Here is a 26,502-nt window from a genome sequence, read left to right on the forward strand (position 1 = left end):
TCTTAACAACTACAGGCACAAGGGGGAAAGGACACTCCAGATACCAGTTCTGTTGAGAGCTGACAACATGACTCCAGGATCCCAGACTGTGGAATCTGCATCCCACAGAGATACTGAGTCACCAAGGATAGAACAAGAATTGAATGAACAAATGCTTTTTTCCCTTAGATACTGTTCCCAGAAGATTCTTTTGAAGGTGACTTCAGCTGCCACAGCTGACCTTACTTAGCCTTTGTAAACCACTTTTCATCCAGGAACAGAGCTGTCTGAATAGAACTACTCTGGTCCCAATAAATAGCATTGATTACAGCATTACTGCATGAAAAAAAAACAAAAACTGAGTTACAAGCCACCTCTGGTGAACTTTCCCTCCCTGACAGGTGATTTAGTTGAGTAAATCTACCTCATCTAGATCCGGTGCTTGGTTCACCTACCCAAGGATGAATGTGGCCAGAGCCCCAGGACACCGCAAACAGAGCGGCCATCATGCTGCATGTGACTCCTAACGCTGTCTAGAGACAGGAAGGATATCCAAGCCACGTGCCACTCAAATGAGATTCTTTTTTTTTTTTTTAAAGATTTTATTTATTTATTTGACAGAGAAAGATCACAGGTAGCCAGAGAGGCAGGCAGAGAGAAAGGAAGGGAAGCAGGCTCCCTGCTGAGCAGAGAGCCCGACGCGGGACTCGATCCCAGGACCCTGAGATCATGACCTGAGCCGAAGGCAGCGGCTTAACCCACTGAGCCACCCAGGTGCCCCTCAAATGAGATTCTTAAATCTTCCAGACCCCCACCTCAGCAGATTCCAAGTGGAAAGTAATCTTACTCCTATCATTCAGGCTGTATTCACGCTGCAGAAAGCAAAGTAGAGCTTTGGGTAATGATCTGGTAAATTTGATCAGTGAAAAGAGACTAGAGTTTTCATTTCAGCCACCACTTCTTTCCCCTACCAAAACCTGCCTTTCTGGCTGGGACTGTCATTTAGTCAAAGCACTGAGTTAATAGCCAGACCACCACTTTCATTTATATGGTGTAAAAACAACTTGCCTTCATTATCAGCTTATACGTGTGGAAACTACCTGAATGAAAATGCAAAGAAGTCTCGAAATAGTTCCCTAGGCCATTTACTATTCAGTGGACCAGTACGTACAAAATTGAGTGTAACCAGCTTCCTCCTTGATGAGTCATAATTTCAGATCTGTATGACTTTTTGCGTTATAAAAAAGCAGTGTCAGTTAGGGCCCACTGATACCATTGCAAATACTTGCTTCCTCTCTTTTAAAATGACCCACATTGAGGGGTGCCTGGATGGCTTAGTCAGTTGAATGGCCAACTCTTGGTCTTGGCTCAGGTCTTGATCTTGGGATCATGGATTTGGGCCCCGCATTGGGCTCCGTGCTGGGCATGGAGCCTGCTTTTAAAAAAAAAAAGACCCACACTGATATTTTAAAAATGGGAAGGTACATTTAGGACAGTGTTTGACTTGAGAAACAAAAAGAAGAGCGAGCAGCTGGGTGGCACAGTCTGTTGAGCAACCGACTCTTGGTCTTGGCTCAGGTCGTGAACTCCAGGTTGTGAGATCCAGCCCCAAATCTCTCTCCCTCGCCTTCTGCCCCTGCCACTTGTGTACATGCTCTCGAGCTTGCTCTTTCTCTCCCGACCCCCAAAATAAGTAAACCTGTAGAAAAAAGGAAGTAGACTGTTCGGTTGGAAAAGAATGGAGTCTTTTAGGATCAGGCATCAGTCTTTTAGGCAACCAAATGGTTTCAATCCATCTTGAAAATATTTTGGGGTGGCCTCCTGCTTTACAGCCCCTTCAGGTCTTGCAGCGATGCCTAATGGTGTGTGTGGGTGTATACTCTGATTCCAGTAATTCAATTCTGCTGTTATGTATTAAACTTACGCTATATATCAAGAATATATTGATGGTACTGAGGTTACTATTACAGAATATACATGAAACCCTCAAGTTGTTCACCATTCAGTGAGGAAAACATACATATCATATGTAACTATAGCAATGTGACGATAATTGATCAGAAAAAATAAGGCATGTGAGGTGATGGAAAGAGTCCAGTACTGTGATTTTGGTCAAGGCAACAGCATCTATCTAATACCTTATAGTTTGTAAACATTTATTATTGTACTTTCTTTTCTAGTCTTTACAGCCTTGTGCGGCAGGCTTGGTTATTTCAGGTTAATGTTTAAAGTTTACAGACTTGAGAATTTTCCAAGGTCACAAAGTTAGTAGGTGGTGAAGCCAAGACGCCAGAGCGAATGTTCCATTAAGTTGAACGATACAAAATTTTTGACCTACAAAAGAGGCATTTCCATACGTTCGGGAACGTTAGTTCAGGGGGCTCTTTCCACCCTAGAACAGCTGTCTCGCTTTAGGCTTTGCGTCCATAAAATGATGAGTTGCAGCTTGCCTATAGGGAAGTGCCTTTCCAACAGCCTCAGACCTGCCACTAGAGAGGAAGAGGCTATCATGAGTTGGGCAAGCAGGCAGCGTCTCACTCTTTAGCCCTTTTTAGTAACAGCTGATCGTCTCCTCCCCCTTGGCCGAGTACAGGGCATGTATTAGAGCAGTGGTTCTCAAAGTACAATCCCTGGACAGGCAGCATCAGCATCACCTAGGAACTTCATTAGAAATGTCCATTACCTAGCGCTGCCCTAGAGCGCTGAATCAGAAGCTGGGGAAACAGAGGCCAGCAATCAGAGTTTTAACAAGCTTTCCCAGTGAGAGTGATGCACACTACAATTTGATATTGACCATGTCAGGGTATAGTTTGTTGACCTTATACCGGCGAGATCAGTTCTACACAGATCCATACTGCACAGAACATTCTGCGTAGGGAAACAGTTGCACAATTTTTTTTTTAAACTACCACCTTTGGCGCTTTCTAAGATTTCTAAGTGGTTTAATGCTGATCCAAATGTAAGAGGCGCAGTAACCTGGGAGAACCTTCAGGGGAAAATGACGGTAAATAATTTTGATCAGAAAAAAAGTCCCAAAGAGTTTTATTTGAACTGGAAAAATCTAGACGATACAGGAATAATAGCACTTGAATTAATTTAAAGGGAGAATTCAAACTTGGCTGGTTAACAGAGCAAAAAAGGGAAGATTGAAATGCTATATTTGTGCCACTGCTGCTACCGTGAAAGGCTTTGAAAAATAATTAGAAAGCAACTACTGCTGGAGTTCATCTCTTTCTCCCTTACATAATGAAAACCTTCATCTTGTGCTTATGCTTGTTCCTGTCAGCCCATAATTTTAACTATTTAAGCATAAATTGCCAAAAAGGAGGGTAAAATTGTGGGTTTCCAAAAGCCAGATGTTATAAATAGAAGAGATAAAAACTGAGATAAAATGGAAAAGCTCAAAATGGTTTATTTGGCATGGAAAATTTATTTCATCGCTTACTTTTTCCATTATGTATGAAAGAATGCTTATATTATACTTTTTTTTTGCTTATATTTCAACCTATTATTATAAACTGTTTTTTTTAACTTGGAAACTTTTTTCAGGAGTATCTAAAAATATACACAGTGTGTGGAAAGAAACTTCAATTACGTTTTTGAACATTAAAGACTTCCTGTGTCTCCTAATTAAGTAACTTGATATTATTATTTTCCCTAACCATCCATACTCTTTGATTCTATCTGCAGTGTATAACACAGTGCATTTTACTTCAATCTAGTATATTCATCAAAAATTTTACTTTTCAAGGAAAATCTTTGTTACATCGCAGTAAATTTAAGTTCCTCTCAAATATTTTTCTGTGTGTGTAAAAGGGATCAGTCTATTCTTACTTCCCACCTAGAAAATGGACTTTTATTTTAGAACTTCTTCTTTTTTTTTTTTTAGAATTTTTTTTTTTTGCTTTTGTTTTATTTATTTATTTATTTTTTATTTTATTTTTTGTTTTTTCCAATTTATTTATTTTCAGAAAAACAGTATTCATTATTTTTTCACCACACCCAGTGCTCCATGCAAGCTGTGTCCTCTATAATACCCACCACCTGGTACCCCAACCTCCCACCCCCCCACCACTTCAAACCCCTCAGACTGTTTTTCAGAGTCCATAGTCTCTCATGGTTCACCTCCCCTTCCAATTTACCCAAAAGCACATACCCTCCCCAATGTCCATAACCTTCCCCCCTTCTCCTAACCCCCCTCCCCCCAGCAACCCACAGTTTGTTTCGTGAGATTAAGAGTCACTTATGGTTTTATTTTAGAACTTCTTTACATCAAAATAGATAAGTAATAAACTGAAAGTTTCTTAGTTTGATAAAATAGCCACATTTTTCTTATTAATCTTCTGTATTTGAGCACATCTACCTTGGACATGTGATACTATTTCACTGCCTTTAAAAATACTTGTTGGAGGGCGTCTGGCTGGCTCAGTCAGTGGAGCCTGCGGCTCTTGAATTTGGCATTGTGAGTTTGAACCCCACATGTGGTATGGAGTTTACTTAAATTTTTTTTAAAGATTTTTATTTATTTATTTGACAGGCAGAGATCACAAGCAGGCAGAGAGGCAGGCAGGGGGCGGGGGAAGCAGGCTCCCTGCTTGAGCAGAGAGCCCGATGTGGGGCTGTATCCCAGGACTCTGAGATCATGACCTGAGTCGAAGGCAGAGGCTTTAACCCACTGAGCCACCCAGGCGCCCCTTAAATTTTTTTTTTTTAATTAAGAAAAAGTTCTTACTCATTTGCCGCTCTTTTTGTAATAGTGCTTTTGTAATTAACCTGACATTTGACGAGAAGTCTTAGAGACCTTGATAAGCTACGGATAGGAGAAGAGTCCCGCCTTACAGCCTAACGAAAACTTAATCACACTGAAGGAGGTTACACTGCCTCTGTTTATGTCCTTGTTTTTAGGTGGACTATATATTCACAGACAAGACTGGAACGCTCACTGAAAATAGCATGGAATTCATTGAGTGCTGCATAGATGGACACAAATACAAAGGTGCAGCGCAGGACACTGATGGTCTCTCGCAGACTGATGGACCCTTAACGTATTTTGACAAAGCAGATAAGGTGGCATTTTCCGAATTACATTTTCCCCGGAGAGATCCTTCTGTGTGTGCATGTGCTAACTTCGCGTAGTAGAAATAAGAGCTCAGAGTGCATGACACCGACTTTGGAATAACCCTTTGGTTTTTTGACTTCAGCTTCCCTGCTTCACTAACACCTCCGGAGATCGTTAATAAGCAGCATTTATAAATAGGGAGGGATGTGGAAAACGGCTTCGGGGCAAAAATTTTACTTGCCTGTCTGTCTAATCGTAATTCTTGATGCTTTGTCTTTAAAAATATGAGCTGCTCCGAGAGTGAAGTCTTTTTCAGTCATTCAGGTCCCAGGAGTGTCTAGACATTAAATGAACCCAAGTCTCCCTGCACCTGAGCTATCGCCAGATTGTGAATTGGATACTGAATGAACTCTTTCAGGCCATAAAGAATTCACCGATTTAGTATTCGGTGGCAGCGCGGTAGCCTGAATGAGCGAGCACAGCCCCTAGGGTATGTTAGCCGAGACCCGGGGATGCTGTCAGCTACAAGGGAGGATATAGAGCTCATCTGAGTGTTAGGGATTTAGAAATTTCGGCTACTCGGTTTGCTGGCGGTTATAACATTTTCTCACATTAATACCTTCTCTCTGTTCGCTGACTACCAGGTGATCAAAGGGAAAATAACGGAGTCATTTTTCTGTTACTGTTCAACAGAACCGAGAAGAGCTCTTTCTGCGTGCCTTGTGCCTATGTCACACTGTAGAAGTTAAAACCAACGATACTGTTGATGGGCCTACGGAGTCAGCTGCGTTAACTTACATGTCCTCCTCGCCAGATGAGATCGCTTTGGTCAAAGGAGCTAAAAAGTAAGCACTTCTGTTAGGTTGGGCGAATAAATTCTGGAGACGTGCCTACAGCGTTGTACCCGTCGTTAACAACACAGTGGCTTGCACTTCAGAGTCTGGTAAGAGGGGAGAGAGCTCATGTTAAGTGCGCCTTACCACAAACAACAGAACACCGCTGGGACCCACGGAAGCTTCGAGAGTGGTTGGATAGGTCTCTTACCTCGCTTGTGGTAATGATCTCACAGGTGTTTGCACGTGTCCAAACTTCTCAGATTCCTCACGTTAAACAGGTATAGTTCCTTGTATATCAGTCATACCTCAAGAAAGCTGTCTTAAAAACTCTGAGGTAAGTTGTAGAGAAGTACATGAGCAATTTTGAGGAGTTTAAAAAAAAAAAGGAGTAAGCACTGCTTGTACTTCTCCTGAGAACATGAAATCACAGGAGGACTAGAGTTGTTTTTTCCTCTGCTCCAGTAACCTTATCTTATAAATATTCTTTAATAAAAAGCCGAAATGCTTTCTCTGAAAGTTTGTGAAAAATTCCCCAAACCTAGCCAATTAAGACCTAAAAGAAAATAGCAATGTGTAGATATGACTTGCATTACTGTTGAAGTCCAAATGTTCATATTATATTCTGCAAATTCTGCAACAGTGGCCACTTTCTGTACAACACATGCTATTTCTGAAGCGCTCTCAGCCGTTTTGACGTCACTTTGTAACCGACAGTCCTGTATTACCCTTGAGGCCTGAGATGATTAAGTGGTTAAAAGGTCACCCGATGCGTCTGCTACAGAATTGGAATTACAAATTGCCTCTTGATTACAAGTCGTGACTGGGCTTTGACTTCCTCTTTCCTGTCGTCTCAGCCAGTAAAGGGAAGTATAGTTATAGGCTGTTTTGTGGTGGTGTTTGTTTGTTTTTTTTTCCACACAAGAGAGAAGAAAACAATAAGCAGGTGTGCCCCACTGCAAGGGAAAATTAATCATTCTTTAGAGATCCACAAAGGTCTTTTTGTTGCTTTTCGACAGGTATGGGTTCACATTTGTAGGAATTCGGAATGGCCATATGAGAGTAGAGAACCAAAGAAGAGAAATAGAAGAGTAAGTAGCGTGGCGTGTTTGATGTTTGTGACGTCTCAACCCCACAGTCAGCCTTGGGTGGATTTCGGAAGGGCCGCAAAGGAAACTTCTTTCATCTATAAATGGATAAGACTCTGCTTTCCGCGTTGGAGATTTATGTAAATGTAGCTGGATTGGAAGACCTTTTTCTAGAGTGGTAGTAAGTGGGACTTGAGGTGGAAATTACTCGTTTGCTTCACATGTGGGTCCAAGAGCCCGAATGAGGATCTGCCTGGACTTTCTTTCTGAAACACAGATGCTAATGTTAGGTCTCCAGCACACGCTGTAAGAAAAATCCATAAACTTATATGAAACCTTCTGCTGTCCAGAACCCAGCCAATCACTCTGGGATGGCAGGCTCAACCAGTCCTAGCAGCTTTGGTGGCAGAAGCTGTCTTATTCTCCCCCACTCAAATGTGAGCCCCACAGCAAGTACCCTGAGGCAGCAGTGTGTTGGATCTTTTTTTTTTTTCCCTCCTACAGAGCGCCCAATGAACAAAACCGCCTTGGCTTAATAGCAGATTTTAATTAGGGTCTGTGATTAATTTGAATTCCTTCATCTGAACTTGAAATGTAATTATCTTCTCTGACTTCTATTCTGGCCCCTAGCCTCTCAGGAGACCCAGCTCAGAAACCTGCAGTATGTGTAGATGTGTTTGGGGAGTGGACCCCTTAGGGAAATGATGTTCAAAAGCCAGGCAAAGGCTCTTTGGCCTGACTGCCAGGAACCCAGATCGTGATTAAATCGAGTCCAGATTCTAGCCAGTTCACAACAGTGCCCCCATCTGGTCGACACCAAATGATAGGTTCCCTGTAGATCCCCTTCACACCTGGCAGAAAGGGTGCCCTGCCCACTCCCATCAAAAACAGGCTTCATAGTAGATACTCTTAGGTCAACTACTTGCGTCCAAGTTGCTCATTTTCAAAAAATATTTCCCCATGTCTTTGTAATAATTAATCCTGTTTTCACTCTTCTGCCTTCTTTCATCCGATTTATTAGCCCAGTACAAATCTGATCATAGCATTCCACTGCTTGAACCCTACGGTGACTTCCTGTTGCTTGTAGGATAAAATTCCAAATCTCTGAAATGGACCACAATGTTCTCCGCTCCCTGCCCTTGCTTCCCACTCTGGCTGTGCCCCCACCAACTAGATTTCAAGCTTCAGTGAACTATTTCTGCACATGCCTTTTTCTCTACTCACTATGCCAAGCCACCCTTTTTTCGTCATGTCACTCCTACAGACCACAGCCGAGGCACTACCTCTTCCAGGAAGCCTTCCTTCAGATGTCTTCTTTCTGGGCTCTCACATCTCCCCTGTGAGTTCCTTTATTCCAGTGTGTGGCTGACTGAGACGCAGTCCTTTCATTACCCTCCGCCTCCCTTATCACACAATGAGCCTCTTGAGGGAAGGAACTCGGGCAGAGTCGTATCTGTTCCCCAGTACCTAGCATTGTGCTCGACCCATAGTAAGCACCCCATCAACGATTAAAGTAATTGGCAAGATGGGACTATTTCTAGACCCCTCCAGAAATGGCTTGTCTGGCCAGCTCTTTGTCTGCCAGTCCTGTGTCGTCACTCTGTCCTTATCATTTGTAGTAATCTAGTGGGAGGGCACAGATACCCCTTAACCAACGCTGGCATTTTCTGACACCACGTTCTAAGTGCAGAAAAATGTCAGCGTCCCAACGGAAAGCGACAGCTGTGACCTCAGCCAGCAACTCTTACCACAAGGGGAGAATTCTATTCAGGATGTTTCTGTGGTGGGTTATTTTTCCCCAGTGTGCCTTAGGTATTTTCTCTTTGTCATTTTTCTCCTCATAAAGGTATGAACTTCTTCACACCTTAAACTTTGATGCTGTCCGTCGTCGTATGAGTGTCATTGTGAAGACTCAAGCAGGTATACATTTTTAAATAAAAACTTGACTTTTTCTCTTTTTCCATTTGTATATTTGTATGTTGATCAGTTATTTTAAGGAAGGAAAACATCTCATGTAGTAATAGATGACTACCTTAAAGTCATGCAAAGCAGTAACTTTGCTGTGTACGCCTTAATGTACTTATATAAGCACGTATGTTCTGTTTGCCAAATTGTCAGAGACAGAGCCCTCATGTGACAGTATATGCATTTTCTTGGAAACTGAACTCTACTCTTCAGTCCTGAGTGTCCAGGCAGAAACTGAAAGGGTGACTTTTTTTTATAATTCATGGTACTGACCAATCACCAGCAATGTCTACATGCAGCAGCCCAGTCCAGCGGGATGGTTTGAGATTAACTAGCAGTAGAATTCTTGAGTATGGAGAGTTGCTGGCTCTCTGTGCTTCCCTTCCTCACTCCCCACTGCTTTATACTCCCAGGGAGCAGGCAGGCTAGGGATGACTAAGGACCAGATTGCTGGGAAAGGATGTGGTGGCTTCACTCCAGCATGCTGGGCTCTTTGTTTGATCAAGTGGGGAAGCTTGCCCTTGGCCCTGGAACCGGTACCATCATCCAGGGTTCCCCCGCATCCTTTGGAGGAGCCGTGGTAGCTGACATACCTTCTGCTTGGATAGAACAAGAGCCGTAGGGGAGCACTCCTGCCTTATTTGCGGGCTCCCAGATGCCTCTGTGTGTGTGTGCGCACGCACGTGTGTGTGTGTGTATATGTGTGTGAGAGAGAGACAGACAGACAGACACAGAGAGACTGTGACTATACGTGGTTTTTCAAATTTTCCTTGATTTATATCCTAGTTACTTGCCTTTTAGTGTTTTTTTTTTTAAACATTTCCACTTTTTTTTTTTAAAGATTTTATTTATTTATTTGTCAGAGAGAGAGGGAGAGAGAGTGAGCACAGGCAGGCAGAGAGGCAGGCAGAGAGAGAAGCAGGCTCCCTGCCGAGCAAGGAGCCCGATGTGGGACTCGATCCCAGGATGCTGGGATCATGACCTGAGCCGAAGGCAGCTGCTTAACCAACTGAGCTACCCAGGCGTCCCTAGTGTTTTTTGTTAAAGATTTTATTTATTTATTTGAAAGACAGAGATTACAAGTAGGCAGAGGCGGCGGGGGAGGGAGGAAGCAGGTTCCCCGCTGAGCAGAAAGCCCAATGTGGGACTCTATCTCAGGACCCCGAGGTCATGACCTGGGCCGAAGGCAGAGGCTTAACCCACTGAGCCATCCAGGAGCCCCACTTTTAGTGTTAAATCTATTCCAGATTCCTTAGTGTGAGAATGGGAAGATACAAACAGACCCTTGAGGGACCGTTTCCCACTTTATTCATACTTTGCAGTGTGACTGCCAGGTCATGAAATTGATTTCATTCTGTGAATGCCAAATTTGTTCTGTGGCTTTTAAACACACTGTGGATGTGTGAGAAAAAATTAAGAGAGAAAACCACTTAACATTTGAGATACTGGGTGCTCTTACCTGTCTGTATGTATGCACTTACACACTACTGCAAATGATGAGACATCTGGGGAAGTGGTCTGCCAAGGGCCTTGACCTCAGCTGCACTTCTTTTTAACTTCTTGAACTCAGCATTTTGCTTTATACGGGTAAAGTGTCTTTTTTTTTTTTTCTAAGATTTTTATTTATTTATTTGACCGAGATCACAAGTAGGCAGAGAGACAGGCAGAGAGGAGGAAGCAGGCTCCCCGCTGAGAGCAGAGCCCAGTGCGGGGCTCGATCCCAGGACCCTGGGATCCTGACCTGAGCCGAAGGCAGAGGCTTTAACACTGAGCCCGCCAGGCGCCCCGTCAAGTGTCTTTCCTGATGCTCAGCGGCGACCCCTTCGCTGGCTGCCTGGGCTGACACAAAGCCTCACGCACAGCAGCACTCCGCAGTGCTGTTTTCAAGTTTCCGGTACAAACTCCCAAGCCCCTGTTTTTAAAGCAGCGTCTGTAGTTCTTTCAAAATGATTTTTATTTTATTTGCGCTTGGGTTTGGTCTTGACATCAGTAGAATGCCATGTGTGCACTTTAAAACATGCTTGGCAACGTTTTCAAAGAGGATTCAGAAGGAGCTCCTTGACACAAGTACAGTCTCCCATGATTCCCTGAAAGGAAGGACACTTTAGCAGAGGAACTTGTTGTGCGCTCTTGAGTTCTCTGTGTCCATGCTGGTCTTCAGAGGTAATGGGCATTGTCTTGCGAGAGTGAAGTTCGAGATGGCTCATCCCAGGATCCACAGTAGCTGAGGGGGAGAGGCCACCTTAATAGTTCCTGTTATTAGGGGCGCCTGAGTGGCTCAGTGGGTTAAAGCCTCTGCCTCGGCTCAGGTCATGATCCCAGGGTTCTGGGATGGAGCCCCGCATCGGGCTCTCTGCTCAGTGGGGAGCCTGCTTCCTCCTCTCTCTCTCTGCCAGCCTCTCTGCCTACTTGTGATCCCTCTCTGTCAAATAAATAAATACAGTCTTTTAAAAAAGTAGTTCCTGTTCTTAAAATCCCAATACCAGTCTTAAAATTCTAAGTTGAGCCCTTGGTTTTTTTTGCTTATTTTAGGAGACATCCTTCTCTTTTGTAAAGGAGCAGACTCAGCAGTCTTCCCCAGGGTGCAAAATCATGAAATTGAGTTAACGAAAGCCCATGTGGAACGTAATGCCATGGTGAGCCTACATCCTTCTAGAAATGCTACAGATGACTGTTTGATGGGATTCTATTTAAATGTTTAAATGAATTTTAGCTTCTTTTTTATAGTCTATTTTTATATTGGGGGATTTAGTAATACTGTTTTCCTTACTATAATGTAAAATGTTATCCTGGAGCAAATCTCTGTGCAGAATTTGCAGACTTGAAGACTTTTCAAGAATCCTTCATTTATGTTCTGCTTTCTTTTCTTTAAGAGCTAGTATTTTGTTATTCTGAACCTAATTGAATGCTACCTGTTTACTTGCAATCTGTTAGTGTTTTTTTTTTAACTAAACATATATCAGGATTTCTTTGTACAGTGAAATGAGGATATTTAAAGGGACTGTGGAATTTTTCTCCCAATTCCTTGGATAACTAGAGATCTTCTTTCTTTCTAGGACGGATATCGGACACTTTGTGTAGCCTTCAAAGAAATCACTCCAGATGATTATGAAAGAATTAACAGACAGCTCATAGAGGCAAAAATGGCCCTACAAGACAGAGAAGAAAAAATGGAAAAAGTTTTTGATGATATTGAGACAAACATGAATTTAATTGGAGCCACCGCAGTGGAAGACAAGTAATTACAAAATGATATTCTTGTCCTTTTAATGACCAGTCATTTAGATTGGTTTCTGTCCAGATTGGTAATTTTATTCTCAAATTTTGAAATCTTCTATTCAGATCTGTTGCTAGACCAGACTTTGAACCGTCCGTGAGAATGATTTTTTTTTAAGTGAAATATTTGTGGCTTAGAAGAATGAATCTGTCATCTCGAGATCTTTTGCATGTTTACACCTTGAATATCCTATTTTACAAATATCTGCATAAGTTTCATGATGTATTGAGAGCTTTGTGCTAGAGGCATCCTTTGAGCTGGTGCCCGATAGAATTGATAAGGTTTTGGCAGACAGAAATGAACGGAAAGGAAATTCGAGTTAGAGCAAACAACGTGAGAGCTCATTCGAGCCTGGTTCAGCAGGCTAGAGCATGTTTTTGCATACTTTCAAATAATTTGTTTTAACTCTCCAGGCTTAGCTGCACTAGACAGGATTGGAGGGCTCTAGTGTTGATCTGTCTGAAAGAATACATTTTAGACTCTTAATATTTTAGGAGCTTTTAGGAAATTATAAATGCAAATTTATGAGACTTAGCCCAAAAAAAAAAGTTTTATCTATATACATTTTTTTTTCAGCCACATTGGAAGATTTTGAAATTTTAATGGGATTCATTTCGTCTAATATCTTTCTCATTCCCTGACCAAAGGGAGCTCAAAGAAAGTAGTATTCTCTCCGTGCCTTTTGGATTTATGCCTAAATTCTCTCTGGGGCTGGTTGGCTTTCCTGTTCTCAGAGCTGCTCAGCAAGGGGGATTCACTGACGTCCCTTGACACCGCACTAGAATGCCCTTTCCGTTTTGCCCCTTGTCAAGTATTTGTATGCTGAGATATAAAATTTAATGAAATAAAGTGACAGTGAATGAGAACATGCGGTGAGTTCATGAAATTTTAGCTAAGAGGGAAGAGTCTCCATTCTGCTATTGGATACCAGTTACCTAAAGAGAGGCCATTAACTTTTCCAAACCTCCCTGCTTGAAAGTCACGTTAGTCAGACCACGCCAGAGATGGCACTCCCAGAAAGAGTAGAGGGTGTGTGGGGAGGCCAGCTGATAACATGGCAGGACTCCAGAATTGCCGTGGGGTATGGGACTGCTCTCGCGGGCCTTCTTGCAGCATCTCTGGCAGGAGTTTTTGAGGATAACAAGGGCTCCTTTTGTGCCCAGGCTGCAAGATGAAGCAGCTGAGACCATCGAAGCTCTGCACTCGGCTGGTCTGAAAGTCTGGGTGCTCACCGGCGACAAGATGGAGACGGCCAAGTCCACTTGTTACGCCTGCCGCCTCTTCCAGACCAGCACCGAGCTCTTGGAACTGACCACCAAAACCATCGAAGAAAGTGAAAGGAAGGAAGATCGGTTACATGAATTGTTGATAGAATATCGTAAGAAGTTGCTGCATGATTTTCCTAAAAGTACTAGAAGCCTTAAAAAGTAAGAAAGTGCATCGGTTTCTTATACTTAGGCATGGGTAGAAATGTAACTCCTGGCTGTTCGTGCGGAAGGCTGTTTTCTGTGATTGATCATTCTTTGTTTGCAGGTGTTTTATCCTTGTAAGTTAAAACCTTCCCTGAGGACTTGGCCGATAGCTCATTTGAGGTTATTTGGCACTTTCTGTGTCTCTTTTAATGTAAAAGAAAATCGTGTATTTCTCGAGATTTACAAAAGTGGTTCAGTCCTTCGTATTTAGGGTTTGGGAATTTAGCACTGATACCCTGGCCTGGTCCGTGTCAAGAAAAAACACTCCTTCTTGTGGCCTCTTAAATTGAACGCAGGGAACCCGGTCTGTAACAGTCGCCCTGTCATATGAGGTCCTAGGGCCGTTTTCTCTTTAGATTTTCAAGTCCCAGAACTGCGAAGGGAACCAGATACCTGTTAATAACATGACTTCAACTCTGCTTTCAACGAGCTGCTTGGGAAGAAATTGTAGGACTTAAGGGTCTTGAGAAAAACCTCTCATGCATAATAATTCCATGCCCAGAGATCACTGACCAAGGCTTAGCCTTGTCTAAACCAGTTTCTAGAATTTACTATGGCCATCAGCAAATCAACTGCCTCTTCTGGAATGCCACAGGATGTCCCCACACTAAATCCAAAGACCTGTAGCTGAAAGTACTTCGCATTTTTTTGAGCATACCCTTTGTTTCAGGAACCGTATTTAGCACTTTATGTAATTATTCTCACTTGGTCTTCATCACAACCCAGTAAGGCTGTCTTATTTTCTTCACTTTACAGATAGTAAGTAAGGCTCAGAAAGATGCGGTAACTTACTCAAGATCACACAGCTAATAAGGGGGGGCGGGGAACGAGTCTGTCCGATTCCAGAGCCCAGGATTTCAACAACTATGCTCTCTCGGGACCCTCGTGTCTAGTGCATAAACAGGCTTTGCAAATGTCTTCCCCGCACTTATGAGGCTGTGGCCCATTCTGAACCAGCTCTTGTCCTCCTGGCACTTGGGCATCAGTGAGAGCAAACACGATCTTACGATTGCCGCTCATAAATGTTTCCTTCCTTTAGCCAAATGGTATGTAGAAAGGCAGTCCAAATTACATTTTATTCGTCCATATGTCTTAATCGGTTCCGGCGAACATAACAAACTGTTATGGGTGGCTCAAACAACAGAGACTTCCTTCTTCTATTTCTGGAGTCGAGTTCCGGTGAGGTCCCTCTCCCTGGCTTATAGAAAGCTACCTTCTCACTGCGTCTTTCCACGGCACAGAGAGATGAAGTCTTGGTGTCCCTTCTTACAAGGGCACTCATCTCGTGCCATGGGCTCCACCCTCGTGACCCCACCTCCCACAGGCCCCATCTCCAGACACCGCCCCGACTGGGGGTTCGAGCTTCAACATGGACTCGGAAAGGAGGGGAGACACGGAACACAGTATGGTCCATAGCACCATTGAGCGGCTCCGGGGCCCTTTTGTAAAGGCCAGGGCTTCTGAGAAACTGAACTCACCATCTCAGAGCATTCCTTCTTGTGGTTCATCTGTTTGGAGTTGGGCCCAGACTTCCCTCAAGTTCTATAAGTAAGCATCAGACCCAGAATCCCTTTTGTTGCTTCTGCTTCTTTTGAGCAGCTCGTGCCTTGAATTCCCAAGGCCCTCTGCCAGATGAGCGGTTCTCCATTACATCCAGAATGAGGTCGCAGCGAATGCCTCGAATGACCTTTGCACCTTGCTTTCCTAGTGCACCCCAGGACCCTTCTCTCCCCTCACCTCGTTCTGCCCAGTTCCGTTTCACTTTCGGTCCTTGGACTGTTAGCCATTTAGTATCTGGCTCGTTGTGTATATTCTCTCCCGTATACTTCTGTGCTCTCCCAGGGAAGATGAGTTAATGATTCTTCCCATTCTTCCTGTGTGTCCTACTTAGACTTGATGCTTATAAATATTGCTGGATTTGTTAGGGAGCCACTGTTCTCTGAGTAGAGGAGCAAAGGAGAACACATGATTGATACATCTTTAATTAGTGAATAAAACATGCTTCTAAAATTATGAAGCAGAATATGGACAAGTAGAAAATACTGCAGTGTCAGTATACACCAAGGGAACGTGGAATGAGGAAGGAGGAGGCCCACGAGGCTCTCACCCCTCAGATGTTTGGTCCATTGGACAGCAGCTCCCTGATCACTAGAAGCTTGTCGGAAACGCAGAATCTCCTGTCCCACCGCAAACCTAGTGAGTCCGAATCCACACTCGGACAAAAGTCTCAGAGGAGTTTTAACAAGATTCCCTTAAACCTTAAGCTTCAGGAAGCCTAAAATTAGACAACTGAACCGGTAATGAGATCGTGCTGTGTCTAATACTTCGACTGCACTGGTGCTCCAATGGCATCCAAGATTCCCCGAGAAAGATTGATTAATCGCTATTTTTTCCTAATTATGAAAAAATGAAATGTTAATTGGGAGAATTTTCTCAGTTGTAAGTTTTCCGCCCTATGGTTGTGTTTTTTTTTTTTCTTAAGATCGATTGATTGATTTTATTTTTTTATTTTTTTTAAAGATTTTATTTATTTATTTGACAGAGAGAGATCACAGGTAGACAGAGAGGCAGGCAGAGAGAGAGAAGGAAGCAGGCTCCCTGCTGAGCAGAGAGCCCAATGAGGGACTCGATCCCAGGACCCCGAGATCATGACCTGAGCCGAAGGCAGCGGCTTAACCCACTGAGCCTCCCAGGCGCCCCCGATTGATTGATTTTAGAGACAGAGAGAGGGCATGCACGCCAGGGCTGGGAGGGGGGTTGGAGAGGGAGAGCAGAGCCAGACATGGGGTTCAATCTCTGAGTTCATGACCTGAGCCGAAACCAAGAGTTGGTCACTTGATTCCTGGTCACTTGACCAGGAGCCCCTCCCATATTTTTTCTTAAGTAGTTGCACCTGTTTTATTTGTATTTCCTGGCACCTAGTATCTCTTAGTCATCCTGGCTATGCATGAGGATCACCTACAGAGCTTCCTAAAACATAAACCTATAAATTAACAAGCACTGGCAAAGATACTCTGATTTAATTCGTCTGGGAATGGACCTCAGGCATGGGCAATTTTTTAAAGCTGTCCAGATGATTCTACTGGGAATCATTACCAATCCAGTATAAAATGATACTGATTTAAGGAACATATATGATTATTGTATGGGAGTTTTTAATGAACACTGTGTCTCTTAGGCTCTCCATCATTTTTGAGAAGCCAGGTTTGTTGACAGGTTTTGTCATTCAGAAAAAAAATTTTCTGTGATTTGTATACCCAAAGGCATTTTGTCTTTTTTCTTATATATTAAGAAGTTTTCAGATTGGCGATTTGACTTCATATCAGAGTTTGACCGATTGATCTGTAATTTTCCACAGTTCGCCTTGAGTTTCTTACACAGAGACCAGCTGCTGAATGTCCATTATTTTTATACCTTTTAGAACTTAGAATCTATATGGGCGGCTCAAGTCTCAAAAGATGTCATGGAAAAGTCTCACTTGTGCCATTGTTAGAGACAGTTGCTTCTCTACTGTTCGTAGGTTTGGGAACCAGACTAATGATGGCCCTTATGCAGGACCCTCCTCTTTGTGGTTTTAAACAGAATCAGGCTTCTAATCTCCTATATAGGAGATTCAATTACAGCATTGTTTTTCTTTTCCAGAGCATGGACAGAACATCAGGAATACGGATTAATCATCGATGGCTCCACGTTGTCACTCATACTAAATTCTAGTCAAGACTCCAGTTCTAACAATTACAAAAGCATTTTCTTGCAGATCTGCATGAAGTGCACAGCTGTGCTCTGCTGCCGGATGGCGCCATTACAGAAAGCCCAGGTAACCGGATAGGAGTTCGTGGTCCATTCTGGAGCTTTCTGTACACGTGTGTGCAAATGTTCACTTCCCTTTTGTTCCTTCTAAGAGCCCTTTCTACCTTATTACATCTTCCCAGGCTGCTGCTTCTCTGCGGTCCAATTCAGAGGTCTGCCCGCCAGTATAAAGGGACCCCATGCTTCTTGTCCCCTCAAGCTGGCTGTCCAGTTCCTTCCTTGCCTTCCAGGCTTCTCTAATGAGTGCTTGGTGCGTGCTGCCTCCATCCCGCTGCCCTTTGCTCCCCTGGGACGTTAGCCCGTGTGTTCTGTCTTCCCATCACATCATCACGTCCGTTGGCTCACCTGGAGGGGAGCGCTGACTTCCTTGCCAAATCCATCGCACTGACTTTTGTTCTCCTCTTTGTTTCTCTGCCACAGTGAACACTGCCGGGCCTATCCTCCTTAAAACTTGCCTCCCTGAGTTTCTGTCTATAGTCCACAATCTTGACTTTTTTTTTTTTTTGTCCTACTTGGCAACCTAGTGTCTTTATATTTTGTGTCATCTTCTCACTTCTCACTAATTATCGTTTTTCGCTGGGGCTAAGTCTTCCTTCTGCTTTTCACTTACAGCCTGTCTCTCTAAACACGAATTTCTAGGGCTCTCTTTGGTAGTGTCTGGTACTGACTTTTCCTTTATGCGAAATCTCTAACCTCAAGCTGCCTGTTAGCTCCTATGGAATCCCCACTGTCATATTAAATTCCTGTGTCCAAGACAGATCTTAGAATTTTCTCCTTCAGCCCATGTTTTTGTCCCTTCTCTTCATTATTCTTGTCACTGGCACCACATTTTTTTGCTCCCTAAGTCACCAAATGACCTCTGACCCTTCTCTTCTCATTCGCTCTGTATCTCATCACTGTACCTTTTGCCATAGCTCTCATTCGGCTGCCGTCTTCTTAAACCTTCCATTCCATCCCAGTCCAAGTCCTGTGACTTCACATGGACTCTGATTTAGCCTCCTTGTCAGTCTCCTGGCTTTTGCCCTTCCCCCTTCAATCTCTTGCCATGCTCCCAATGCTCCCAAATGAGTCTTGTTAAAACACCACTTCTCCCGTTACATATTCTTACTCAGATATTTTCATGGTCTCCTAGTCCCTGAGGACGAAGGGCAGGTGACTCTGGCATTCAGGCTCACCCCTGTTGGCCTTATTGTGTGTCTCTGTGCTCTGTGTCCACTGTCCCTCCCGCACCCAGCTGCAATCGTCCGCTCCTCTTGCTTGTTCCCCTCTGTGTCACTCGCACTGACTGTGCCCACGCCAGCTTCCACGTCTGGAATTCTCTCTGAAATCCTCTAGGCCTTAAAGAAATTTTACTTGCAATTAAACCCGATTTAAGGGCCAGCCCCACATTGATCTGCCTCACCTTGCTTTTTGGCTCTTGGTGCAGAGAACCTTAGAGTGTCAGTTCCAGACTTAGTGTTGCTTCTTCGTGTTCCTCGGCTGCTCGCTCGAGACCAGGGAATGGCTGTGTCCTTGATTTGTCCTTTACACAAACTCTGCTCCCTGCCTCACACACGTGCACACGCAGCCCATCCTAATTTAGGGTATTGTCTCTGCTTTCCTGTCACTCTCACGCCCCACCACGATCACGTGCTCCTCCTCTTTTCTTTTTTTTTTTCCTTCAACCTTGGTTAGCCCCAGTTGAGGAAGTCGATCCTGCCAGAACCGTCTCCACAGAAATCTGTCCCTTTAGTCAGAGGCAGTCTCTCTTTTATTATCTGTTGCTCGAATTGCTCACTAGGATTCTGGTTACTCCGCGGCCCAGGAGTTACTTGAATTGCTGACCCCATACTGCTTCTCCGAGCTTCTCCTGGCCAGGATACAGAGCCTCCCTATAGCTCAGTCCTTGACCTGTTTTATCTCCTTCTCCGTAGTCCCATCTTCTAAGCTGTCACCTGCTCCCCTGTCAGGCCCACGTAGGTGATTTTCCAGTCCCTTCTGCAGTCCAAATGCTTGGGCTTCTACTTCACTTCTCCAGCTGTTTACTGAACGTGCCTTCCTGGGTGTTGTCGTAACCATCTCAACTCAACTTTCTTCAGAGCCCATCTTCTTTCTTGCCTCCTCCCGCATGGGTTACTGAGCTCACTGTACTTTTGGATTTCTAGATTCAGAGCCTTGAAATCTGTGGTGACTCCCCCATGCTTGACCCTTCCATGTGGTTTCAGTCACCAAATTCTGTCCATTTTCTGGTACATTGTCTTTTTTGTCTATTCTTTCCTGGCGGAGGCAGGCCTTTAACAGTTCATTGAACTCCACCTGTAACTCACCACCTAGCTTGGCTCTTTGCCCGCAATCTTGCTTTTTCTTCCTATTTCTCCTGCACCCTGCAACCACATTCATATTCTCGCTCCCTGTTGATCTGGACCCGGATGTAGCGGTCCATGCCCTGTGTATGAAAACTCATTGATCTGGTCTAGCCTGTCTGTCTGCTGAGCATAGATTGTACTTAACCTTGCTGTGCGCCTTAGGTCATGCCATTCCCTGTCTCTGGAATACTCCTCGGGTCCCCATTTCCCCTTCCACGCAGATCTTCACCATCGTTCATGATTTAGATAAAATTACTCTTCCTTCTGTGAAGTCATTCCTGATGACTCGAGCATGTTACCCCCTCCCTTCTCTGCCATCTTGGGCCTTTTTATGTGGACAACTGAGACGACAGTGTTACATACTCCCTTGGACAGGTACCTCACACGGTTAGTGTTTATCGTTAATCTGATTATCTAATATTCTTGTATTCATTCCCCGTGTCTGCTCATCTATTAGATGTTTCTTAAGGTGTGTGACCAGCCTTCTTTCTTGGATGTTTGCACATGACATTGCACATTGTATTGTGTGCAGTTGCAGCTGATCGATAAATAGGTTTTGGCACATTGATTCCTTTCGCATGAAGAGAAGTTCTTAATCCAGGTGACCTGGGCATGGTAAAACAAATAAATAAATAAAAATCAAAAAAGAAAACAATTAGCAAAACCATGTTTACCTATCTAAATCTTTCATGATTTTATAGTCCACGACTATATATCTTTTCATCTTTCTACAAAGACGACCTTTAATCTTCTTAATCTATATTTTCAGGCAGGAGCTGTCACCCTTGCTAATTTTATCGCCTTCCCTAGACCTTTCCTGGCTGCACTTTCTCTTCTTTGAGGTGCAAGTCATTGCTGCACAAGTTTCACAGGTGCAATTAGGTTAACCAGAACTGTAGCTCATCAAATACAAATTTAGTGTGGGTTCTTTAAGTTTGTCTTTGACTCATTTACAGATTGTTTCTGAGAGTCTCTAAAATTTTTTAAAAAGAACCAAGTTGTGGGGAGGGAATAGGGGAAATCTGGCATTTCACAGTAACAGCATTTTTGTGTTACATGGAATTGGATATGGGGGGTTTTGTACACTATTTAGTACAACTAAAACATAACTGGGTTTTGTTTAAAGAAAAGACTGTGGGGTGGCTTAGCCTTGTGTCCGTTATTTTTAATCAGTCATGTTGAACATGGATTTTATTTATGCTAACTGGTGAAAGCAATTCTGAGGACAGAATTTCTGCAAGGCATTAGTTAGCTTCTGCATTATATACACTTTTTTAAAGCTGCCAGATTGTAGACAGTTTTGAGGGGGAACGCATATCTAAAACGTGGGGTGGGAGGGCGGCTGCTTACCCAATACACCTCCACACGTGACTCCACCAGGAGATGATTTCTTTCATTCGCTACCTGCCACGAACACAGCAGTGAGCTGCATTGTGCCACCGACACATCTTGAAGAGACATTCCAGGAAGAGTGACGGGCTTTATACAGTATCTCAGAGAACTTTCTGCACATCTCACTGTCTTCAAGATGCCCGCATTTAAAAACGAAGCTACCTGTGGAAGAGATGAAATCAAAGTGGGCATTGGGAGATTTAGTAAAGTGTAGCTGGCAGCTGGAAGGGTATAAGACTACCATTGGGGAAGTCCCTGGGAATATGGGAATGCACCAAAGGGAGTGGTTGTATCTGTAGGGAGTAGAGATGGAAAGGTTCTAGAAGCATCGTTCTCTCATTTCCCACGCCTATTCCAGTAACCCTATACATGTTACTTCAGATCAGCTTTCTGGTCTCCACTGTCCCACTCAGCACGTCATCTAAAAGGACACGTGAAGCAATGACAAAAGAAGGAAACAGGTTGGCCTCTAGTATAGGTAGGAGACAAGGTTCTCAGACACTTCCTGTATGCATGGAGCCCAAAAAATGGTGGGCACTGGTGTTACATTTAAAATGCTTCGTTCTTTCGCCTCTGAGAATTGAATTAAAGGCTGTTGTATGTAAGATGCACCAAGCACCTTTCTGTTTGTTTGCAAGGCCTCCCTTTACAAGCGTGAGTGCGGCATATGCCCACAATGTGGTAGTTCCACATTCTGTTTGACCTTTTCTGTACCTCTTTTGTATTTAATGTGTAGATTGTCAGAATGGTGAAGAACCTAAAAGGCAGCCCAATAACATTGTCGATAGGCGACGGTGCCAATGATGTTAGTATGATCTTGGAATCCCATGTGGGAATAGGTAAGAACCCCCTAATGAAACGCTTATAGTTAACATGGTCTTCTATTCAAGAGAGAAGTGTTGCGGTTACTCATCTTGAATTTTAATTTGGGAAAGATAATTATTCATTGAATGAACATCCTCATCTAACCTGTCCATCCCAAAGTCCTATCCATGGTGGGAACGTAGCAATACCAAGTTAGAGGATATTTTTATATTAACCAGGTCAAGTGAATTTCCCAAACCTACTGGCAGTGTAAGTGATCATTTAGCTCTCACTTTGACAGCGGGCATGCAGTGTTACTGATTTTCTGCCCCTGGCCACATCGCCTACTTACATTGCTGCACTGTATCTTCTGAGATTCTTAATTGTTTGGGACTAAGAAATGACAGTTGGTTGGCTGGTTTTCCACATGGCAGTATTCATGGGTGCTTTGGGCTGTGGTGTCGAATTTATGTGTTGGTGTGCAACAACAGCTTTTTCTACTGCCTGTACCATTTTTCCCCCATGCCAGGGTGCTGATAGGCAGCAATCCTAACACCCCAGCCTTTTTTTTTTTTTTTGGAAGGGAAGACCTAATGGTATACAACTCTCAGGTGTACTCATTGGTTATTCAGTATGGAAGTGGCCTAAGGCTGCTTGAGCTCATGGAACACTTGGGCTACTACTCAGAGTTTCATTCAGTGAGAGGATTTCACCATCTCCTTGTAACTCTCCAGTTCTGAGCTCCTAAACCACAAACCCCAGGTCTCTGAGTTGCTTAAATATAGCTCCTTGTCTAGGGGCATGTACATGTACACACTTAACTAAATGCCTTTTTTCAGGTAAATATTCCTATTTAATTTTTTTCCTTAATTTGCCTTGTAATGATTAAAACAATGATTTTGTTTAATGGTCTTATTTTGTGTTATAAATAAGTAATTAGCAGCTAAATTTTACTTTTTACTAGTAAGATTCATTGTCACTGTTACAATACTTTTTGGTTAAAAGAATTTTAAACTATACAAGTGAACTGTGCCACATAAACAAGTTAAAAGTGTGAAAATAGCAAATGAGGAGGTTGTTTATTTTATGAAGTACTCATAGAGATGTTCTCATTTTCAGGTATTAAAGGCAAAGAAGGTCGCCAAGCAGCCAGGAATAGCGATTATGCTGTTCCGAAGTTTAAACATTTAAAGAAACTGCTCTTGGCTCACGGACACCTATATTATGTGAGAATAGCACACCTTGTACAGTATTTCTTCTATAAGGTATGAAACAAAATCATCTATAATTGGACTTATCACCATCTAACCCAGTAGTGGTTCAGCTCGGGCATAGGATTTTCCTCCCTTCTTTCACTGTTCCTTTGCGGTCTTAGTACTGAGATTTGTGGTCTCCAAAACACAGGTGATCTATCTAATGAATCAGAAACTAGAAATTCCTGGGGCTCCTTGATGGCTCAGTTGGTTAAACATCCAACTCCTGATTTCAGCTCAGATTCTGATCTCAGGGTCATGAGATCGAGCCTTGCTTTGGGCTCTGCACTCAGCAGGGAGACTGCTAGAGCGTCTCTCCCTCTCTCGCTGCCCCCCGCCCACACCCCTGCGTGTGCACTCTCAAATAGATAAAAATCTTTTTTAAAAAAAAAGAAACTAGAAATTCCTTTTAATGTGAGCAATTTAGGATGAAATTTTTAAGTCCGCTTTCTTGAAGTGGAGTTTAAATGCAATAAAATGTACCCATTTAAAGTGTATGGTTTCGTTTTGACAAATGTATACAACCACGTGACCATCATCCCAGAAAGTTCTCATGTGCTCCTTCCCAGTCTCCTCTACTTTGCACCAGTGACTAATCTGATTTATATTGCTATCCAATATATAGTGATACTTACAGCATACAACATATAAATTTGGTATAGTTAATGCAGTATGCACATTAGAGTTTCCTGTTTTAGAACTTCATATAGATAAAATCATATGTGCTCTTTTTTGTCTGGCCTGTTTCATTGGAGTAATGTTTTCAAGATTCAGGTTGTATCATATCAATAGTTGGTTCCCTTTTACCCTAAACAGTCTTCTGAACTACTCCTTTTAGTTACCGAGTCCTCTTTTCAGGTGCACTTGTACAGGCAAAGCAAATAGAAGCAAAATTGCATTCATTGAAGGGTGATGGGTCAAGGGCTGTTCCTTTTTCAATCTCCTTGTCTTGCCCAGAGATTGCACAGAGCACACTCTGAAGTCCCATGAATACAGTACAAGCCCCTCATTTTATGCCTAATGAACCTAACATATGTGAAGGGGAACTAACATCTAAAGTATGAAAACCATTTTGGGCCAGAACTTGATACCTTGTCCTGTGTTCTGTTCAGTATAGTTTGTTTTTAGTTGGGTTTTTTTTTCCACTTTTTGCATTGAAATAATTTCAGACTTCAAAAAAGTTGCAAAATTAGTGAAATAATTTTCAGATGCTCTTTGTCTACTGTTAACACCTCAGATAACAACATAGTTATCGATATCCGTAAATTGAAAGTAATTGGCACGTTATTAACTAGTCTACATTGTAGTATTGGAATTTTGCCAAAGGTCGCACTGGTAATCTCTCTGTGGTCCGTTTCAGGCTCGTGACTACATTTAGCTGTCATACCTCCTTAGTCTTCTTTACACTGGAATACTCCTATCTTCTTTGTCTCCGTGATCTTAACATTTTTGAAGAGCACTGGCCAGTTTGTAGAATGTCCCTCAATGCGGGTTTGTCTAATGGTTGCTTACCGTGAGAATCAGCACAAATACCATAGAAGTAATGTTACCTGCTGAGCACATCATATCAGGAGGCATGTGTTGTAACTATGTCTCACTCAGGATAATGTTGACTTGGATAACTTGATTCAGTTATCCAAAACACTTGATGGTGTTTTTGGGGTCTGAAGACCCTTCAACTGTAATCTGTGTAATTTCATTGGAAAAGAGCAGTCTGCTACTAAAATAGATACTTTATTCTATGAGTTAAAAATTTATTATTATTGTTACTTATTCTCTTACTCAAAATTGTCACAAATTTAGCCTATGTCCTTTCACCATGTCCCCACTGTTTTTTATTTTTTATTTTATAGTGATAAGAATGCCTCACATGAGCTCTGCCAGCTTAACAGATTTTGAAACGTACAATACAGTATTGTTAACTGTAGTTACAGCGGTGTACAGCAGAGCTGTAAAACTTATCGTGCAAAACTAAAACCTTTTATCTGCTGAGTGTCAACTCCCCATTCTCCTCTCCCCCACTCCCCAACCTTTTTTGAAGACTTATTTTCTGGTTCCATATGATATTCTAGGCTCATCTTGTAATTTTCCTGCTTTAGTCCTGGATTCAGACATTTCTCCAAGGAACACTGCTTCCTTTTATTTGCAAATGGCTTTTAGAAATCAAGGTCTTTGTGCCAATTGTGCTCATTGCTTCTGAGCTGCCCTTGGTTCTAGGCCTTGTCGGTGAACAGAGCTAGGAAATATGTATGAGGATATACACAGATGTGTTACATTTGTGAATATATGTGTGGTGCATACACACAACTTTGTTGGGCCAGAATCGTAGGTAGCAGTATGAACCCAGAATGTGATCTCAGTTTATACTAGTCCTTTGATGCCAGCCAGTACCACAAGGTTTCATTCTGCCCTTCCTCTTTTCCTAATTTGTAATCCCTTTCTCCATTGGTGAGAATCTCAGTTCTCATTATCCTCAGTGTTGTTTATTTACTTGCTCAATCCAAGAACACTAACTTGAGTGATATATTTGTTATGTACTTCTTTTTGTCTTTAGCCTTGGCATATATCGTCAAAATACTGTATGCAAAGTTATTTTTTTTCCTTTTCCACCATTTCAGTGTGGTTATGTTATTTATTAAGTATGTAAAACATTGGCATGGTATTCTCCTCAAGATGAGGTTCTCTGAGGGGCACCTGGGTGGCTCAGTGGGTTAAGCCTCTGCCTTCGGCTCAAGCCCCACATCGGGCTCTCTGCTCAGCAGTGAGCATGCTTCCCCCACTCTCTCTGCCTGCCTCTCTGCCTACTTGTGATCTCTCTCTGTCAAATAAATAAAATCTATTAAAAAAAAGATGAGGTTCTCTGAGAATCTTGCTTAGTGAGTTAATGCTCTAATCGAAAGGAAAATTGTGCAACAGTGATATTTCTCAAATCCCTCTTGCAAAAAACTCTTTTTCCAAAATGAAGGTTTTGAGGTCATCTGTAATTATAATCCTATCCACAGAGAGAACCAATGGGTGACATTTTTATGTGACATGTTCTATATAAATTAAATTGTGTTACCGTGTTTTTGGGTTTTGGGTTTTCTTTGGTGTTTTTTTCCCCCAAGTAATAATCTCTACACCCAGCCTGGGGCCCAAACTCACGACCCCAATATCAGTCACACGTTCCACCAACAAAGACAGCCAGGTGCCCCTATGTTGTTTTTATACACTACTGGAATTCTT

At 42.8% G+C, this 26,502-nt stretch overlaps 1 protein-coding gene across 7 annotated transcripts in view; it reads left to right on the forward strand.

The window, feature by feature from the left end:
• Positions 1 to 26,502, forward strand: part of ATP11C (ATPase phospholipid transporting 11C) — a 182,934-nt gene that overhangs the window by 120,052 nt on the left and 36,380 nt on the right. For all 7 annotated transcript variants that reach the window (XR_006382530.1, XM_044235658.1, XM_044235657.1 and 4 more), the window contains exons 13-22: positions 4,885 to 5,046; positions 5,732 to 5,883; positions 6,891 to 6,962; positions 8,806 to 8,879; positions 11,457 to 11,560; positions 11,981 to 12,162; positions 13,365 to 13,628; positions 17,316 to 17,490; positions 21,957 to 22,059; positions 23,144 to 23,289. Coding sequence is in view for 6 of the 7 variants with exons in the window: in XM_044235658.1 (XP_044091593.1) it covers positions 4,885 to 5,046; positions 5,732 to 5,883; positions 6,891 to 6,962; positions 8,806 to 8,879; positions 11,457 to 11,560; positions 11,981 to 12,162; positions 13,365 to 13,628; positions 17,316 to 17,490; positions 21,957 to 22,059; positions 23,144 to 23,289 (1,434 nt within the window). In the remaining variant the exon portion in view is untranslated. The remainder of the gene's footprint in view (positions 1 to 4,884; positions 5,047 to 5,731; positions 5,884 to 6,890; positions 6,963 to 8,805; positions 8,880 to 11,456; positions 11,561 to 11,980; positions 12,163 to 13,364; positions 13,629 to 17,315; positions 17,491 to 21,956; positions 22,060 to 23,143; positions 23,290 to 26,502) is intronic.

Source organism: Neovison vison, chromosome X (assembly GCF_020171115.1).
Source record: "Neovison vison isolate M4711 chromosome X, ASM_NN_V1, whole genome shotgun sequence".
Classification (NCBI taxonomy): domain Eukaryota; kingdom Metazoa; phylum Chordata; class Mammalia; order Carnivora; family Mustelidae; genus Neogale; species Neogale vison.